Here is a 21,333-nt window from a genome sequence, read left to right as displayed (position 1 = left end):
AAGTAAAAAGAAATAAAGTGCTTCAGTTACCAGTTAAAAACTATGGAAGTTGATACTTTATTTTTAAAGTTGAAAAAAAATAATAATACAGAAGTTCCAAATTCGCTCAGTGTACTTCAATCATTTTATGAATTAAAAAAATCATTTTAACCTAGGGTTTTAAAATTCAATTTTCCTATTTTTATTTAGAAAAAATATGTGTGTTCATTGATTTAGGTAAAGTAGAGGACATAGGTTCTAAGCTTATGCTGCTGGGATTATTTCTAGTATTTGTCATTTCAGGTTACCAACCAGTACCCAAATCCCTATTACTCAGAGAACTAGTTTACTATATTAGAAATCAAGCTTGGGTTCTTAAATTATTTTGATATTAGAAGTTGCCGAGATGCTTAGCTTATGTAGTTGATTGTTTAGAAAACTTAAAAATAAGAAAAGAATGTTTAAACTCTGGAAGAAGTAAAGAATGCAGTTTCATACCCCAGAAATACCCTAAGTATTTTTCTAATGGATTCACTTTAGTAGGAGCTAATTTTTTATGTGTGTCTTTTTTTTACTTCAGCCTTTACTTTCATTTTAGTAACATCTTAAAATGAAGCTCTCTCTGATTTCCACAAGAGTAACATAGGTGCTTTTGTATTGACATTAGTAAATACATCTTCTCTTTAATCGTTGATGGAATAGCCATCTGTATTAGGTTGAGGATCCAGTAGTTTTTCTTCATTCTTATTTTTTTGTAAATTTTGATAGTTCATTTTAGTATCTTTTATGCTATCATTAGATATAAAAAATGATTTCTTCACTTTTTTTCTCCCAAAATTTTCCTTAGAGGAAACACCTTGCCTTTACAGCCCTGCTTAAAATGCAGCACACTGTGTCCCCTTCCCAAATTCCTTCATCTCTTTCCTCCCCTCCCCCATAACTTTGTTGTTTTTGTTGTTGTTGGGGACTAGGGATTTAACCCAGGGGCATTTAACCACTGAGCCACATTCTCAGCCCTTTTTTATATTTTATTTGAGACAGGGTCTCCCTGAGTTGCTTAGACAGCACTAAATTGCTGAGGCTAGCTTTGAACTCGAGATCCTCCTGCCTCAGCCTCCCAAACTGCTGGGATTACATTGTGTGCCACTGTGCTCAGCTCCCCAGTAATCCTTAACTGCATTCTAGCATACTCCAAGGTATTCCGGCTTCTTTTCTGTATCTTTTAACATAATCTTCACAAAGGCAGAGTTCTTGGGTTGTTTTACTCTAGTGTTTCAATTATCTTGAACAGGACTTGATATTCAGAAGTGCTTTAAATATTTAACAAAAGAATGAATTAAGAATTTATTATTTGAATTATTTTTCTACTATTGTAAAGGATAAGGATTAGCATGCTGTAGCCCTGTGGCTTTCAAGCTCCCCCCCCTTTTTTTTCCTGGCCCCTGGTAAAATGTAAAAACACATTTTAAAATATAATGTAGGTTACACATACTTATGCATTTTGTGCATATGTATGCATTTATAGAGATGAAGTGTTCAGTGTGCCTAATATATCATATCCTATTTCTTTTTAAAAAAATGAATGCAATTGCATGGTAGGGTAAGTACAGACAACAATGTACTCAATATTTCAGAAAGCTAGAAAAAAGGATTTTGAGTTTTCACTGCAAAGAAATGATAAATGTTTGAGGAGACAGATATGTTTAACCTGATTTAAATACCCAATGTACATGTGTATCAGAACATCACGTCATCCCATTAATATGTATAATTTTAGTGTTTTTATGTATAAGTTTAACTATCAATTAAAAAAAGAATGCTGTCTTTTGTCTACTGTATTTTCATGATCCATGAAACAGTTGCAAGCTTTATTTTGTGGTAGGCAACTGATAACCTAAAACAAAAATTAGGTAAATATAGAACCTAGTTTCTGTTTGTCTTATGTGACTATTTAGAATTATTTTATCTTTATTTCAGATTGATGTTTGGGGCTATTTATATAATTTTATTTTCAAATTTCTATATTAGTTGTTGGTATGTGAAACTATTACAGGAACTGTGGATATATTATTTAGTACAGATAAACTGAGTCTGAAATGTGTGCAGTTTCTCCCAAGTGTATTTGTTAACTTTGAGTTTATTTCTTTTTAAAGAAGGAAGAGCCTCTTCCTGACACATGGGAGCAAAGAGGAGACAGACTGAGACTACACTGAGTTAAAAGGCAGCCTAGGATTCATTTTGAGATGGAATAAAATCCAGGAAAAAGTGGATTGGGAACAGATTGTTACAAATCTGAACTAGTTTCTTCTCCCAGCTGTTATAAGATTTAGCAGGCCAGGAATTATGCATATATTCAGTTAACTAGAACATGACAAATACCTCCCATTAAAATGTAATGCTGAGACTTCCTTCAATGGTTGTTTGATTAACATGTAACCATGCGATATTTTATTAAAACCAGAAGGTATACAAAATGACGTATTCCTGTTTGACATTAAAAAATATGATGATTCTCCAGTTTTCAAGTTTGTACATTTTGAGGAAGCTCTTTTTAACCTCATGTCAGCAAAGCAGCTGTTGCTTGAATTTACTTTGTAAAACACTGAATTATTCATTTCCATAAACAAAACTTCCTTAGTAATTATTTAGCATTAATTTATTTCTCTTTATTTCAATCAACCCTGTTTACATTCTGTTTTAAAATTAAAAATATTCTTTGTGGAATCTAGCAAATAAGATTCTGTGAAAACTACTTTCTCTATTTTGTTCTGTTCTTGCAACAAAAGATTTCCAGATCCTGAGATGAACTGTTTTATTGTTTTAATAAAAGTTACTAATAAAATATGCAACAAAAGTATAAAATACTTATTTAGAAGTCTTTTATCACTAGCTTCTTAAAACCAGGTGCTGTGATTTTGACTTATTAGATTTGACCATAATGCTTTATGCTTAAGTATATTTAACAGCTGTTATCTTGAATTCTAACAATGTAAACTTATTAGAAATATTTTGAACAATTATTCATTTAATCATTTATATACACAGCTTGTTTAATAGACTATTTAGGGAAAAAAAGTTAAAAAGTTTATTGTTTAACATTTCTTGTAACTCTTCCACCATGGTGAGTTCTTACACCTTCAGACTCTCATTATTAGTTATTGCTTGTGGTTTTCTTGGGCAATAAGTCTTTTACTGCTCTGTTATATTTTTTATCATTTCTACAATTGCTAGCTTTTTTGTTTTTCATTTGTTTAAGTGTGTCATTGTTTTGTTGCTCTATGGAGAATTCTTGATATGAGTCTGTTAATATCTGCTGATTATAGAGGAGGAGACTTTATAAACTAGCATTCATTCAAAAGAAACATTTTTATCTTAAGATTTTCTCAGAACATACATTTAGACAAGCACAACAACTGATACAAAATGTAATCCTTGTAAGTTTAGCAGATTAGTTAAGGGCCGATTCTGAATCCCTGATGTTGGTTTCTGAAAGGGAATAAATGCATCATAACCACCACATCTACAGGTGACCTTATAAGCCAAGGAGAAGTTTGAGGCCTGTGAGAATTAGGTATGGAAAAAGGCTCCATGTGACTCTTCTGCCTCTAGGTTTTATGATGCCTTTTAAGGTGATGATGGAGACCTCTGCTTTAGCAGTTGTTGAGTGCATAATAGTTTTTGAAAGGACAGCCACATACACGTAATTATTCTAGAAACTGAAATGTCCAGGAAATTCTTCAAGCAGGAGATATGGACGTCAGCCTTCAGCTGGGAGCCATTATGCAGACATATTTGTTTTTCCTCTGTGCAGTGTTTTAGAAAATAAAATGAACTATTTCAAATTATTTGATTTTATATAAAACAAAAATTCCAGTTTTTTAAAATATGAATTCTCAGATCTGGAAACTGTGTTTCCATTCCTGCACTGTAAATAAGGATCTGGTACAGCTGTACATTTAAACACAGGACATGTGCTGTACTTGATCATTACAATTTTTGTGTTTGTACTGTTAACTTATGTATGTATATGTATGTAAATACATACACTTATAATGTGTGTGCATACATATGTATACATTGTGTGATACACAAAAGTTATAATATCTACAGAAGAAATATTTCTTTGAAACTGAAACTATATTTCATTCATAAATAAAAATAGAAAACTGAGAGATCTGTGTGGTTAAAAAACTTAGTCTTTTGTGAAAGTAAGGAATAGCCATTTATATTTAACATGCAAATGGCCCAACTTCCAAGTTCCTTAGGCAGTCCAGCCTTGGCATATACAAATCTTAAGAGATTATCATACCTTGTTAAATTTTCATTTTAATGGTCTTAATTATAGTCTACCAGTAACTTATATGGCTGTTTCTCATAGGAAATGAATTTTGGAAATCTATGCTTGCATATTGATTCTTGGTTCCTCATATTCTTTTCTATGAAGGCATTTCTTTCATAAAGCTAGAAAGAGCACATTTAAGAAACACCTGTGACTACTTAATGTATGATTAATAACCTGGTTTGTGAGGCTTAGAAATAATGAGTATATTTTATATATTCCACTTCATTTAAAACATTTTATATATAAAATATGTAATATATACATGAATATATAAAGTTGCATATAACAACTGTACAATTTTGGCACACAATACCTTAAATTGTATTATTTTCAGCTAGTAAATGGTATAGTTTGTTGTGATTTGAATTCTTAAATATGCTGTTGAAAATTTTCTGAATATTTGAGTCTGTTGATAAGGAAAACATCTACTTCTATTCAATTAATCCAGCAAATGATTGGACTTTCTTTACTCTTTGTCTTAAATGTGAAGGGACAATAAGGAATAGGAGTGAAATTCATTACATGTTATCTTTAGTGGTAATAATTACAACTACATAAGCATTTTGTTATTTTTGGATTTACTAATTTTCCTGATGAGTAAGGATGGGTTGGTGTGCTCTGCTTTTTCTGGAAAAGTCATACAGAACTAGTTTGGTTGTTTTAAGGATGTGCATGCTTGTTTGAAGGGGTAGTGGTGGAAAGAACAGGATATAAAAAGAGCTGTTTCTTGCCCACTTTATAATTATCTGTGCTTGACACAAGCCTTTTCTTTGAGAGTAATCAGTCTTTAATAAAACTATATTCCTAACTACTTGAGCTGATAAACAGGTTTGTTTTAAAGAAGTCAAGTTTATTTTATGTCAATTTTCTATTTGCCCTGTATAAGGTATATTTAATTACTTTACTTCATCTCTGTGTTCAAATTAATCAGATTCTGCTACATATTGGTGCTCAAATTAGAATAATTCTTTAATCAACTGTGTTATCCATGCCATGGTAGACTAGAATAGAAAAGCTACTCGGCATATTGAAGATGCATGCATTTTATTTTCTATTGTAATTTAAAAGTAAAATCAGAAATATTGATTTCTACTTGACTGGAGAGATGATTTAGTTTGAATATCAGTCTGATCTTAATCAGGTGAGAATTAATTGAGTTGGAGGTATTAGATATTCAGTGATGTTAAGTGAACCATGATCAATCTAGAGAGAAGCTTTCTTTTGGACTATGTTAGAATTATCAAATAGCTCATGCACTACAATATAAAATAATCTTTTCATGTTCATCCTTCTACCTTTTTGTCTCATTAAATGCACCACTAAATTCATTCTATATATAGACTAATCTTTAAAATATAAGACTAATAAATCACAATTTAATAGAAAATTAATAGCATAATAATTTGTCATAAAATGCTATTGTTGTCAAGAATTTTTATAATGATGTATTTTCTAATGCCTGATTTAAAAACTAAGTGATTAAACATCTGTTTTTCCAGTGTACTTGGGACTTAACAAAACCTGCTTTACTATTTTTTTAATGTAAAAAGTGAGCAATACAGAATTATTTTAATGTTTATTTCCAGAAATAAAAATAGAGTCTGTAGCATTATATTGGCCTGAAATGTGGCATGGGCTTTTCATTTATTTTAAGAGTGTGATAGCAATATCATAAGTGTTGTGAAAATATAAATGGTGAGATAACACCTCCATAGGACTTGCTCTTAAGTAGTAAAATTGTAAAGTCTTTAAATAAAACTGTAGCCAGAACTGAAAGGATCATTTTGCCTTGTTAACTAGGGATACTATACTTATTAAATATCTAATTAAATTTAGTATACCTTGTCTGTTAGTAACCCCCCTTTTCATTTCTTAAAACTGAAAATTTGGACCTATTTACTAAGAAGGTAGCACGTATTGTCACTGTTAGATTTCTTCCATTTTGGCAGTTGGTGTGACCGTGTTAAATTAAAAGAAAGCCAACAGCGTGACATTTTATAGTGTCATTCTATCTTGGAATAGTGCTTTTCACTTGATAATGGTATAAGGGGAATAGTCTGCTGACCCATGCAGCCATGTATTTTGCAAAAAGCAATGTTCAGGTTTATATTTGGGAACAATTAGCATTTAATGAAATTAACCTACACACGCAGAAACATCCCTAGAGTGTGATGAATGGGGAGTGCTTAGATGTGCTGGGGGTTTCCCACCTAGTTGCTAAGTAGCAATTCAGGGAAAAGGCCCTGGGTGGGGAAAAAATAGATTGTTGGCTTTTTCGCTGTACTCATGAAAGCCACTACTCCTCTTATCTGAACTCCACTTTCCCCTCCCCTTCACCTAGAACTCTTTCTTTTTTCTTAACATTTCATAAGGGGTAGAGAGAACCAGAACAAGCATGTTTTTCAATTTTGGGCCCCCAGATTACCAGCTTTCCTCCTATGAGATAACCAATTACCTGTTTCTTAAATATTCTTTCCACAGACATTGTATGCATGTGTGTGTGTGTCTGTGTGTGTGTGTGTATTCTAAACAGCAACAAAAATATTTTATAATACACTTTACTGTTTTCAGTTTAAATCCTGGACATTACTGGGTGCAGTGGCATGCATATATAGTCCCAAGTACTTGGGAGGCTGAGGCAGGAGGATCACTGGAGCCCAGGAGTTCCAGGCCAGCCTGAACAATTACAGAGACCTAATCTTGGCAAAAGAAAAAAAGTCTTGGAAATCATTCCCTGTCAGCATTTTTAATGGCTGTATAGTATTTCATAGTACAGTATTTCCACTTGGGTAGTTGTATAACCATGTTAGATTTGGTGGTATGACCAAAAGTCACACTTTTGTTAAAATATTTCTTATTTCAGCTGAGAGAAGACCAGATGAGGAATGGCTAGTGATGTTGTTCTCTATAAATGGGGATGTACTTAACTTATTTTTGTTAAGATATATGCATACACATATACATACAACTACCTTATTTTTATATTTGAATTGATTACAATTTCTGTTGTGATTGAGTTAGGAAAACATTATGGATTCTACTTTTTTTTTAAATAAAGGCAGATACTGAGCTGTTTCAAAGTAAGTTGTTAAATAGGTAGATTGGATAAACCAGCATATTTTTTAGAAAGCATTTTTCGTAGTAATTGGACATAGTAACTTTATTTTATTTATTTACTTTTTTTTTATATTGCATTGAGGATTGAACCCAGTGCCTCCCATATGCTAGGCAAGCACTCTGCCACTGAGCCACAACCCCAGCCTCTATAAAACAGCATTTTATATGGAAAATGACAAGGATTTGTTGGTGGTACAGAAACAACCCACATCCAATGAAGAGAAAAGTCAATAATGTTCAGACTGGCTCTGAGCCAAGAGAAAAATACAGATGTTGTTTTTACTGATATTAGATGAAGAGGCAGCATTAAACTTACTCTAGCTTTTTTTCAAACTGTAGTCTCTTCTCATCCCCAACACACATCCAATTGGAACTGGACACTTTTTTATGAATTTTCTAACACCACAAGTGTTTAAATAAATTCAGTAAGGACTTTCTGAATTAAGAATTTAAAGTGACCTCTGATGTTCTTCTCATTCCAACCATTTAGATTGCAGAAATGAGAACAAGGCAGCTGGTCCTTTCCAGGACACTTGATAAGTGTTGTTTAATTGTCACTGGGCATTAGTGCCCATACTGAATGCCTCTGTTTATCCCCAGGATGGGCTGTAAAACCACTTGCAAATGCAAAATAAATAAACAAATAAATAAAATAAGAACTTTTTTTTTTAAAAAAATATGAAAACCCTACAGTAGATTAGTGTGTTACTTGGTTACTGACAACATCCTTCTTTTGTTTCCCCTTATGGTGAAGGGAATGGGGAAAAGCCTAGCACCCACTGGGAGGTGGCAAGGAAACCCAGAAGTCTCTGCATTCACAAGTGTGTTCACCTATTAATAGGTAGTTTTTTTTTCCCTTAAACATTGAAGACTATGGGGAGCAGAGATTTTTCTATGCAAGAAAAATGTGGTATAAGCCAAACTCATTCACTTAATAATTGTCTTGCCTTGACACCTTCGAAATCCTTCACCTCTGTAGTCATTAATAATGCTTAAGGATCCTGCTATTTGGGACACTAAGACATCTCATGTAGTCCTTTTAAAAAGGTAGGATAATTTGATGGTTATCTTAGCCACACTAGGCTGTGCTGTGCTGATTGTGTACTTTAAAAATTCTGGTAATACTTAAAATCTGAAAACAGAATTTAATCCATTGTATTCAGTTTGGAGAAGCTACTTTCTAATGTGTAAAGTTCCCATTTAAAATACTTACATTTATAGGAATTCTGAAGAACAGCTTATAAGATTCAGAGAGCTAAGGTATCTAATGCTATTTTATTTTAGATGTTTGGTAAGTTGCCAGTTAGCAAAAAATCAGCAATAATCTCTCCCTTATTTTTCCCTGTGATAGTATTAGAATGTGCTGAGCCATTGCCCCTTGCTTGCCAGATCTGTCTTGTGATGTCATATGAAAAAACAGGCTTGAGTTAGTCTCTATTTGAGCATAGAATTTTCTAGTAAATATAGAGTTTTTTTTTTTTCTGGGTTCTGATCATAGAAAGGATTAGGTGGGATCATTGTACTTATATGTAGTTCATTTGAGTTAATTTTAGGCCTGGTTTTAAGCTAGTCTGTATGCCACATTATATGATCTTGGAAATACATCCTATTTAAAACTCAGTTTCTTCATCTGGCAAATGACAGTAATAATGTGCCTATTTAATGGTGCTGTAAAGTTTGTATGAGCTAATAAAGTACTTAGTATTGTGCCAGGCACATAGTAACATTCAGTATAAATAAATCATGTTGCTGTTAATGCTTTATTATTGGCACTTCAAAATGCCTGAAAAAAATAGTAATGAAGTTACATGGAAAAATGGGAAAAACAAGAAAAAGGCCACCTGAATTAAGATGCTTGTTTCTAATGGAGAAATAAATTAAAAATTACTTAAGACCCTATTGAGAATTACTAATGCTTCTTTGATCTTTGACTTTCCTGAACAGAAATTGTCTATGTTCCAAGTACTACATACTAAGTACACCTTGTAGGAATAACATTTTAATCTTATTAAATTTATATTTTAATAAATTGAAATAATGAGTCCAACTATCCCCCTCACATTTAATTTCCATGAAACCCTGAAGCTTTGTGTTACAGATTTTTGCTTGTTTGTTCTGAATTTTGTTTTTGGATAAATTCTGAAAACAACCTGAGCTGAACTGAAGAAATGATGATGATAAACAGCATTGTCAAAAATTTAGATCTATGTCAAAGAAATTAGATAAGAGTAATGGGAGAGATTATTAAATAAAATCATATTTTAAAATATAAGAGTAAGTTAACTCAAGTCTGGTAGGAAATCAGAATTATAAATTGAACAGTCATTCATTTAGTTCACTTATCTATTTATTCAGCTGTTTGTCGAATACCATGCAGGAAAAGTTTTCCTGAATGATTATTTGTAGCGCTTTAGGTTTTATTTCTTTAGGCATTTTATTTTGATTAGGTATTTTAATAGACTTAAAAAATGATGGATGGATAAAAAAAATATGCTTTAAGGAAAACTAAAGAAGATAAAGAAAAGCTAAAGCCTAAAATGATGGAGTCAAGTAAGAGCCATATCATCACCAGCTGCTTGTTTGTATCTCACCTTAAGTGTAGGGAACTAAAAATGTCTATAGCTCTGGTAGTGTGCCTGCCTAGCATGTCCAAGGCACTGGATTCAATTCTCAGCACTGCATATAAATAAATAAATAAATAAATAAATGTCCATTGACAACTAAAAAATATTAAAAAAGAAAAGTCTACAGCTGTGTTGTCTAATATGGTAGCCACTAGACTCATATGATTATTTAAATTTAATTAAAATCAATTATTAAAATGAAAAGTTCAATTTTTTCAATTGCATTAGTCATATATCAGGTACTTAGAAGCCACATGTGTCTAGTGGCTACATTATTGGAAAGTGCAAAGAACATTTCCATTATCACAGAAATTTTTCTGGGACAATATAATGCAAGCCAAATATATAATTTTAAATATATAGTAATCACACTTTAAGAAATTAATTTTAAAAGGTAAAATTAATGTCAGCATATTATTTAATCTGGTAACATATCCAAAGTAATATCTTTTCAACAGTAATTATTATAAAATTATTAATTAAATATTTTACTTTCCTCTTTTTATCATAAGTTTTCAAAACCCACTATATATTTTATACTTAGCATTATAAGCAATATAGTACAATTCAGATTATCCATATTTCAGGTGTTCACTAGCCATGTGTGACTGGTGTCATGTTGCACAGTATAGTTCTAGAGGATTGCTAACCCAAGTTGACATGTCACAGACACAACTACTTGATAGTATTGAATCCCTTCATGTGTGTCTGCCAACATATTATAAACAAACACACTGAAGTTAGGAACTACATTTTGTATTTAATGACCACTTGATTAAAGGGAATAACCATCCTAGAAATGAAAATGCAAGCTGTGTTTAATGTATCAGACATAAGAAGTAAGGACTTTTGTTAATGCCAATCTCTTCGTTGGTATTATGTGAATCAGAGATATTTCTGATTTGTATTTTATTTTATTCTGTTGCAGTACTCGTGCATGCTAGGCAAATGCTGTATTACTGAGCTACATCCCAAGCCCTCAGAGATATTTCTGGATAGCAATGTGATGTTTACAAGTTTTATCATAAGAGCTGATGGAAGCCTTTCTCTTCTCATTTTAGAAAAACATCTTAGCATTTGGCATGGTGACGAAGCTTTCCTTTACTATCCCAGAAAAAAATAGTCATCTGGTGGACACCATTTATTTAGTTTTATATTTCAAAATTACTCACAGATAACTCATAAAAGAATAAAGCTATACTGTCTTTAGAAATTTTAATAAGGATTTAATCATAATAAGCCCCAAATTTTATTCCCTATTTTTCTTGTTTAGAACGAATTATACTTAAATTGGTCAGTGTCCTTTGAATCCAACTGGCTGCTTCTCATGAACTTGGACTATATCTATTTTGTAATTTCAGATTTAAAATGTATCTTTAATGGATTCTAGTTTATCCTTAAGCCTGTTTTTCTGGTACTTGCATCTTTGAAATGTGATATTTTCGAAAAACATTTATGGCTCAATTTTGCTGAAGTGGTGTCTATCTTTTTTACCCCATAATTTTAACACATTTTCATTTTTAGACTTACAAGTGCTATAAATCCTATATACTTCTAATCACCTTTGTTTATACACCTGCCTTCAACATTTTGATCAAGTGTATTTTAGCACACAGAAAACATAAAAGATGGATGAATACTGCATATGTCCTTCAAGCGTAATGGGATAGTACTGTTTTTAGTTATATAATGCTGTATAAAAAGTCACTTCTGTTGAATGATTAATGGGATGAGCATACTATACTTCCTTTTGTCCTTAAAATTATATTACTCACTTTTCAGTTCCTGATTTTGAGAAAACTCATTAAAGATATTGTTAGTTGAAGATTCAAAGTCTGTGATTATGTGCTTACGTGCAATTTTACTATCATTTAAGTCCAGAGTACTGTTTCAGTGTCTTCATATTCTTCTAGCTCATTTAATAATTGTGAAACATATTCTGGTCATTTTTTCCATTATGGAAATGTATTTGTTTCATATTGCTACTATAACACTGTGTTAGCATTTGTTGCATTGTGAAGACAGGAATGTAGGTGATTTTTTTTCTTTTGTGCTCTACTTTGGAAAGTAAAGAAAAAGCTGATATAATACTTCCAAATGGATCTATTCTTAAACATTAAGGTAATATCATGATTTGACACTTTGTCATCTGCAGTATCATATTTATATTCAAAAACCGAAATGTTTTTAAAGCTATCAATGCAATGAAGAAGTCTGTTGTCTTCAGGCACTTTGTGCTTTACAACCTCCAGAAGGGATGATGATTACTGAGACAGCACTTAGGCATTGTCTCCAGGGACTGACATTAGACTTCTCACTACAGAAATCTTCACATAAAAAGATAACCTTTCTTGAGAAAATTCAATTTTGGATTTAAATTTATATTACAAATTTAAGATTACTTATACCTTTGAAAGGAAATTTTACTAAATGTTGGTACCCAGATTCTGCCCAAATTGTATCATTTTTAGTCTTATATTTTTAAAGGTATTTCTGATTCAATACTGATCAAAAGATCTTTCATACATTATGTTTAAAGTAGTTTTCTAGCTAAGTGTGGTGGTGCATGCCTAAAATCCCAGTGTTTGAGGAGGCTGAGGCAGGAGGTTCACAGGTTTGAGACTATCCTTGGCAATTTAGGGAGACCCTATATCAGAATAAAAAAATGAAAGACTGAGACTTTTTATTGTTTTATAGTTTTATAAACTACCATATAGAAATTTAGAACTTCTGTGTTAAGAGTGCCCCTGGGTTCAATAATAGATTGCTCTTGGGTTTTCAATCCCTAGCACCAATAAATAAATAAGTATATAATAAATAAAATTATTTAAATATTTAAAATAATTTAAACATTTATAAATACATAATAAAGTAAAATACTTTATTCTTATCCAGTTTCATATAGGGAGAGTTTTGTACTTAAGATTTTCTTTTTTTTTATTTGTTATTTTTAGATATAAATGACATTATGGTATATCTTGACATATTATACATACATGGGGTGCATCCCATTACAATTTTGATCGAATTCTTGTGGTTGAACATGATGTAGAATCATACTGGTCATGTATTCCATATATGAGCGTTGGAAAGTTATGTACAATTGATTCAACTGTCTTTCCTATTCCTTTCACCACTCTCTTCCTGTCATTCCCCCTTGTCTAATCTAATGAATTTCTATACTTTTCCTCTCTCAACTCTTTTGTTATGGGTTAGTATCCATATATCAGAGAGAACATTCGGCCTTTGGATTTTTGGGACTGGCATGATATTCTCCAGTTCCATCCATTTACCAGCAAATGCCATAATTTCATTCTCCTTTATGTCTGGGTAATATTCCACTGTGTGTGTATATATATGTCACATTTTCTTTATCTATTCATCTGCTTAAGGGCACCTGGGTTGGTTCAATAGCTTGGCTGTTGTGAATTGAGTTACTATAAACATTATTGTAGCTGTGTCACTGGGGAATGTTGATTTTAAGTCCTTTGGGTATAAGCCAAGGAGTAGGATAACTGGGTCAAATGGTGGTTCTAGTCCAAGTTTTCAAGATTTTCATTTGTAGAGGATATGTTATGAATTTGGATGATTTGGAAATTTACCTTGCCTTGAGCTTTAATAAGCAGAACCTCCTAAATATGTTTCCTTAATTTGACATTCCTAATTTAAAGACAAAAGCCACTGTGATGTTGGTGTAGTCTTGGAAATATTGCGTATGACTTGTGTGCAAAATTTCTACATTAAATCCAGATAAATCTTTGCCTTTTGTAATATGGGAAAAAATAATCATTTAAGAAATACTGGTTAAGGAAAGAAAGCTACTGATAAGTTACAGATAAGTGCTATATCTAAAGATAGTTGTGAAAAAAGATCATTTTAAAAAATCACAAGGGAGATATCTATAAACAGTGGTTCTAGTCAGAGACATGAAATAATGGGGATTTTTTAAAAACTTGGGATCTTCTGAAACTCATTTCTCAGTGAATGCTTTATATCTAACTGGATAACTATATTTGTAAAATCATATGTTGTGTGAAACTGACTAAGTGCAGAGAAAAATGTAAAAGATGAAGTGGCTGTCTAATATTTCTTATTTCACGCAGAGTTGTTGCTTGATAAGTACTTATTCTTGGTTTAATTAATGAAGCTTATAATTAAATATTATAATATAGGGACTGGAGTTGTGGCTCAGTGGTAGAGTGATCACCTAGTATGCACAAGGCACTAGGTTCGATCTTAGCACCACATAAATGTAAAATAAAGATGTTGTGCCCACCTAAAACTTAAGAATAAATATTTTTAAAAAATATTTAAAAATATTCAGATGTACCATAAATTGACTTAAAACACAATTAATTTTAATTCATTATTTTGGTATTGCTTTTACATAGTTTTTAACATAATTTTTACATCATTATAAATTTTCTTCAAATAGTAAACTGGAAATTTTACTTTACTAGTATCTAATTGCAATATGAATGATTATTTTTGCCTGTTACAATAGACTAAACTTTCACTGTTTTCCTAGATGTTTTTAATCCAAATTTTATTATATCCAAAGAATGGTTTTAAAAATGCTTTATTATATAGGATTAAATAGTTTCTTTGAGAGAAATGAAGATTGTACAAAAGAAAAACACAGAATTTCACGTTCTTGATATTTTATAGAGAAAAGATCTTGAGTACACATTCCTTTAAGCCTTAGAATAACTTAACACTTTCTCCACATTGCTACTGTTACTCTTTACTGATACTTATTTTCACTGCTTTATATATAATTGAATGAAATTTTATTTTCATAGTGTTTAATGGCTACTAAATAAATTTTTGGTAGAGTCAGTTGTACATTTTCTTTAACAGTTAACATAAAATTGAAAGATGTAAGCAATTTAATTGTAAGAATTGTTTCAGAATACCATTTTAGAAATCAGTTTGCAGTATTAGCAACATCACTATTATATGAATATATGCTAATGTAGGATGAAAGAAGAATCCTCATTAAAAATCTGGTTGCTAAACAAATGACAAAAACCTTATAAACAGCTTGAGGCTTCGGGTCAGTCATGATTACTCCAGAAGAGATTTGGACAAGTGTGAAAATATATAGGCTATGCCTTTAGTGTGATCAGAACACATAAATACTATCTTCCATCAGTTCCCTAACAATGGCATTTTTATTAATATTAGGGAAAACATCTTTTTCCCCACAGTTTTATTGATGCATTATAATTGTATATAATGGTGGGAATTGTTACATTTTCATGTATACACACAATATAACAATATAATTTAGCCAATATCATTCTCCATTACTTCCCCTTTCCCTTCTCCTCTCCCTCTTCCTTGTCTCTTTCCTCTACTAATCTCCCTTCAGTTTTCATGAGACTGACCCCCGCCCACAACTTCCTTTTCCTTTTTCCTTTCTAGCTTCCACATGTGAGAGAAAACATGTGACTCTTGACCTTCTGAATTTGGCTTATTTCACTTAACATATTGGTCTCAAGTTCCAGCATTCTTATTTATGACTAAAAAGGTAGACTTTTGATACAGTCATTGTGTTTGCTTTCCAGAAAAGGACTGAAGTTTGGTCAGCTAAGATATTTTTTTTCTTTGTTGTTTTTAGATAACAGTAGAATTTATTTATACTGTACATGCACGGAGTACAACCGGGTCCAATTAGGATCCCTTTCTTGTCGTTATACATAATGTGGAGTTATATTGGTCTTGTATTTATATATGAGCAAAGGAAAGTTATGTCTGATTCATTCTGCTGTCTTTAGGATATTTTCTTTAGGCAGCATTCACGATGCTATTATCTGTCTCCTAAGTACGTATAACAAGATGACAGTTAGGGTAAGGTGGTACAAAGGAATCCTCCTCCTTGTTTATCACCACTACCAAACATGGCAGTTCTCTTAAAGAAGGGTTTAGCTAACTTAGTCAATTCTGGATTAACTTTGTGTATACATTTCCTTTGAGTATTGCACATGCTTTTATTTGGGAGATAATCTTAACATTTTGATGTGGCATTGGAAGTAGAAAAAATAACATGTAGGAAAAGAGAGGGATTCCAGAGTGAAAGTTAATGGACTTTTTGATAGCCATGTGACTGCTCCTTAGTGTTTCCACCGAAAGTGAATTGGCTGCAGGTCTGCTTTGCCTTTGGAGTTGTAGTAAGTTTGTAGTTGAAGGACATGAAGGAATTTCCCTTGGATTGTTGTGGCCTGTATGCCTGGCTTATCTGCACAGGAGCATTTATAGTTGGGAAAGAAGATATTCAATGAAGTTAAGTCTAACAGGCTGGCTTGGGAATGAAATTAAATGGTGGGATTGCTAACATTATATGAACAAGAAAAGCAATGGGAGCTAATTCTGTGTGACTGTGAAGGGGAATAGTACATATCACACATGCTATCATGCACATTAAATTATTTGAATTCAAATCATTTCTTGCATCCTTTGACCTTGTTCCTATTCCATATTTTTTTTGCAGAGTGTAGTTAGGTTACTGTGGGTACACATCTATGCTATAGTGCTTTTGTTCTGGTAAAGTCCTTCTAATGAGTTTTTTACACACTTAACAAATCTCAATTATTTTTGGTTGTTTACAATTTAAAAGTATTTTTGTTACTTATTATAGGTGTGTAGCTCATGGAGATTTCTAAAGTTTCCTGTCTGTGTTTTGAAAATCATAAGTAATTTATGTTCCTCAGTAACTGGAGGATAATGCATAACTCGAGGTATGAGGGAAATCTTGATCATATAAAGTTATAAAAGATATTAAGGAATTTTTTTTCTTTTTGGTCTACAGCTTCTTTGTGAGACTGATGTCGTGTTTTACAATCTGAAATGGAAATGGCTGATTCCTTGATAGCAAGCAGATTAGAGGTAGCACAGCCTAGAATTAGATCAGCCAGTGTCAGAAGAAAGGGCCAGAATAGTCCAGGAAGGTGGCTGCAAGCAAAAGCACACTGTAATGTGGAAAGGATAGTAGGATTGATTTTGACCTAACTACAAGACAGAGTAGCAAGTGGCTCAACTGTGGGTAGAATATCGTGCCAAACTTAAGTTGATAGTCCTGAAAAGACAGATACCAAAGGTGTTAGTGCAATTTAAAAGGTAAGATACTGGAATGGGAATTAACAGAAAACCATTTGAAATTTCTGGGGAATCAAGAGTTGACTTGAGAATGAAATATTAGAAGTTATGGTACCATCACTAGCTTATTTAAAAGAAAGGGGATCCTTTGATGCCAACAGGTTGTGATCCACCACCTCTGTCATGTACTGAGGAGATATACTAAGCCTGGACATCAGTGTCTAGAAACAATTCCCTTTGACTCCTTAAGTATTTAAGTCCCTTAGAATATGCCCTTTCCCTACTAGAAATGCTTCTGAGAATCTACATTCTTTCTCACCTTTACCTCAGATGTCCTTGTCTCCCTTATCTCAAATATCATTTATTTCTACAAAATGAACAATACTCAACTTATTCTGCCTTTTATTAGTGTGCATGTCATCTGTTGAATACGTACTATGTGCAAGGCACAGTTTATGTAATGTTGTTAATAATTTAGAACTATTAAAATTTTATTGATATAATTACAAATTATATTTATGTTTCCAATTTTTAAATTTCAGATTTTACAAAATGTTGCAAGGACTCTGGCATCCTCATGGTAGTAAAATGCCAGAAAGAAAATTCTGCATTGAAAGAATGTCTAACTGCTTAGTAAGTAGTTACTTCTGTGTGTGTGTGTGTGTATGTGTGTGTGTGTATGTGTGTGTGTGTAAGAGTGTGTTACTTAACTCATTACAGGTAATACATTCTGTACCTCCCCTAACCGAATTCTTCACTTTTTTGGCTGAATCTAAAATTGCAGCATGTTGAAAATTTATTCTAAAAGAAAAAAAACTTGCATATTTGTTAAATGATTTTTTCAAGTTGTCTGTCAACATTGTGTCTGATTAAAAATATGTCAGCAAACAAAAATATATGACTTAGCATAACACCTAACAAATCTCTTTTTGTCAACAGGTTGATTTATAGAATACGGTATAGACTGATTTTTTTGTTTATTTCATCTAGCAGAAAGAAACTGAATTTAGAATATCTTTATATTGTGATTTATATAATTTTAACTTTTAGAATTACAATAAATCACATAAAAAGCACAAAATTTAGATTTTTTTGAAGTTAATCAATTTTTAAATAGCATTTTAATGTTATATTCACCAATATCTCATTGTAGTTCCTTTAGACCTGAAGTGAAAATATGCATGCAGGTGCTTTCTGTTTTATCTCTGTTTTATTATCCACATTATTGACAGATAATATTGCAGAATATACTAGAAAGTACTGTTGATAGTTGTGAGATCTTAATTTTGGCAAGCTCTTATTTACTTTTATACTCTGTTTTTCAAGCCTCTGAACTATATGTATGTGTCAGTATGGCTTGATCTTTCTTAGGGGACTAAATAAAATAATGATCTGAATCCCATATTTTTAAAATGACAAATTACATGTACGCAAACTTACAAGTTTAGAATGCTATAGATGAGACTGTGGAGATGATCTAAACTCATCTGTACATTTATAGATGAGGAAATACTCAATATTCATTTTTTCTCAAGTTAATATCAATAGCAGCTCTTTACATCTGGGCCCAAAACAGTACTAAGCACTTTACTGTAAAAGAATTCATTCTCTGATGTATTGTTCTTCCAGTTTTGGTTTCTAAGAGATATTTAATAAATAATCACTTAAACTTCATGTGTCTGAACTTATTTTATATATTGATGAAGAATTTTTTACCTCTAGTTCAGTCATCATAATAATTACCTTGACATATTATCCCACCCTCCAAATGGGCTGGTTCTAGAGCAGAGTAGACAGGAACACAGACTGCAGAGAGGGCAGCCTGAGGGCATCCTGATCAGCTTCTGAATCAGTGAGTTTAGCTAGCCTTGTAAACTTGGACAAGATCCCTCACTGTGAGAAGGGATGCCTCTCCTGGAGTGATTGTGAAGTACTCTATGGGAACACATTTACCCCGGTGCCTAGTTTACTAGGTACTCAGTAAATGTTAGCTCTTATTGATCTGCACTTGTTATTAGATTGGTATTTATTTTGTTACCTGAATATTAATCATGGGAATTTTATTTCACATCTGCTAAAAACAGGAAATATTAGGTTTTAGTGGATCTGGGGAAGGGGTGTAGAGAGAGGCAACTGCTTCTGTTGGTTTAGAAGAGAGAAGCAGTGAAAGAAATACAGGATGTGAATGGAAAGTTATTAAGATAAATTTTACTTTAGATCCAGAATACTCAAGAAATATTGTGTCATCTTTGAGTAAGAAATTCTCTGCTTTGTTAATTACTATTTGACATTCCATGAATGTAACCACTATTCTTAATGACATCTTGAAATGTTAATGGTTTGTGCTCCTTTATTTCTACCTCTTCATTTATTCCTTGACATACTGTGATCTGATTTCTGCCCTGACTCTACTGAAATCTTATTCCTAAAGACTCTAGTTAAATCAAACAAATAGTGCTCTTGGACTTGACCTTTCTCTAAAATCACTTCTATCGTTTGGATCTTTTGATTCTCAAATATTTCTTTGTACTTCCCAATCTTTTTTTCCCTTAACCTATTGCTTAAAGTTCATATTTCCCTGGGTTCTCCTCTCATTCTTAATTCTAAGAAAGTTCAGTTTGTACCCATGGATTAAATCACTTATAATGAAATTTTTCTGCTTTCTTCAGATAACAAACTGAACCTGACTCCCTTTTGCTTTACCCACATCATGGGTCTTTGTAAATTAGAGAGTTATCTGCTAACTCTAATTGGTGAGTTCCTGTGTCTCACCAAATCTAATTTTTCCTTTTCATTTTTACAGCTGCTCATTTGGCCTAGGCCCTCATTCATTCTTGCCTGGATTACTCCTGATTCTAACCTTACTGTCGCCTTTTAGCCTATCTGCAATATGCTGTCAGATTCATCCAAAGACACAAAATTTTCTGTTCATCATGTTCTGTTGCCTTCAGGATAGATTTTAATTTCTTTGTGTGGTATAAGTGGCCCATAATTATTTGGCCTTGAACATTCCATGCTTGTATCAGGCCCTTTCTGCTATGTGTAAGCCACTGTAGTGGTAGCAATCACCTTGTATTCTTCATGCATCCCAGCTTTTCCTCATCTGTGTGCCATTTATATGGATTTCTGTTGGTCCTACTTAATTCATCTGAAGCATTTCTTCATGACTTCTAACTCATGTTTCTGTGGTATCCTGGGTTGTATCTGTCACAACAGTTTTTATACTTAATTGTAGTTCAGTCTTCACTTGTCTGCCCTGTAATACCATAGGTTCTTTGAGGAAAGGAGCTGTGCTTATCATTGCTCAAATCTGTGATAGTACCCTGTATAAAAGAATCTTTATATTAATATGTACAGTTAAAAATAGAATCTTTAGATCTATATGTTTTCATTAATTTGATAACTTAATGTTCACACTGAATTTGTGACCAGTATATTAAAGTCTACTTCTAAATAAAAGTCTGCTTCTGAAGATTGAACCTGATGTACAAGATACCTGAATATCATTGTTTACTGCTTATAATTAAAATTGAGATTTTCATTTCCTTCTTGTAGCTACAATGATCCAGCTTTTTATGAAGAATGCAAAATGGAATACCTGAAGGAAAGGGAAGAATTCAGAAAAACTGGAATTCCTACTAAGAAAAGGCTACAGAAGCTACCTACAAGCATGTAGACAGATATTAAAATGACAGGAATCTCATATTCACAAAAGTCTTTTATAATATAAATCATCTGAAATAATGGACTCGAATGTGTTTGCTTTATTCTAATTATGAAAATAATAATTTATAAGAAATAAATCATTATTTCAAAGTTGATTTATTAAATATGGGATAGGAGTAAATACTGGAATGAAATATGGTTTTCCTGATCATTCTGAATTTTTCACAAGCTTTTCCACAATTATAGTTCTATGAACAGTGCTAATGATTTCCAGAGCTCCACATGGACTTTACCTTCTTCCATCGTGTAAGGAAAAAGCTAATCATAGGGATCAAAGTATTAAATGATAGCAGAAACAACCTTTAAAGGTGTTGATAACTAAGCAGTATAGCACAATGGCTAGGAACCAGAATATTGAAGTTTCACAACCTATTGACTATTTGCAACTGTGAAAGTGAATCTCAAAAGCTATTGTGAGAATTTGTTGAATATAGCAAGTGTATATCT

General features: G+C 32.2%; 1 protein-coding gene across 1 annotated transcript in view; it reads left to right on the top strand.

Annotated features, from left to right (window-relative positions):
- Cmc1 (C-X9-C motif containing 1) overlaps positions 1-20,908 on the top strand; it is a 65,184-nt gene extending 44,276 nt beyond the window's left edge. Inside the window, exons 3-4 of the mRNA XM_005317299.5 lie at positions 17,703-17,793; positions 20,716-20,908. Coding sequence (XP_005317356.1) covers positions 17,703-17,793; positions 20,716-20,836 — 212 coding nt within the window. The 3' untranslated portion in view covers positions 20,837-20,908. The remainder of the gene's footprint in view (positions 1-17,702; positions 17,794-20,715) is intronic.
- Positions 20,909-21,333: the final 425 nt, after the last annotated feature.

Source organism: Ictidomys tridecemlineatus, chromosome 2, assembly GCF_052094955.1.
Source record: "Ictidomys tridecemlineatus isolate mIctTri1 chromosome 2, mIctTri1.hap1, whole genome shotgun sequence".
Taxonomy (NCBI): Eukaryota; Metazoa; Chordata; class Mammalia; order Rodentia; family Sciuridae; genus Ictidomys; species Ictidomys tridecemlineatus.
Note: the sequence above shows the minus strand (reverse complement) of the source record. Positions and strands in the feature narration are given on the sequence as shown.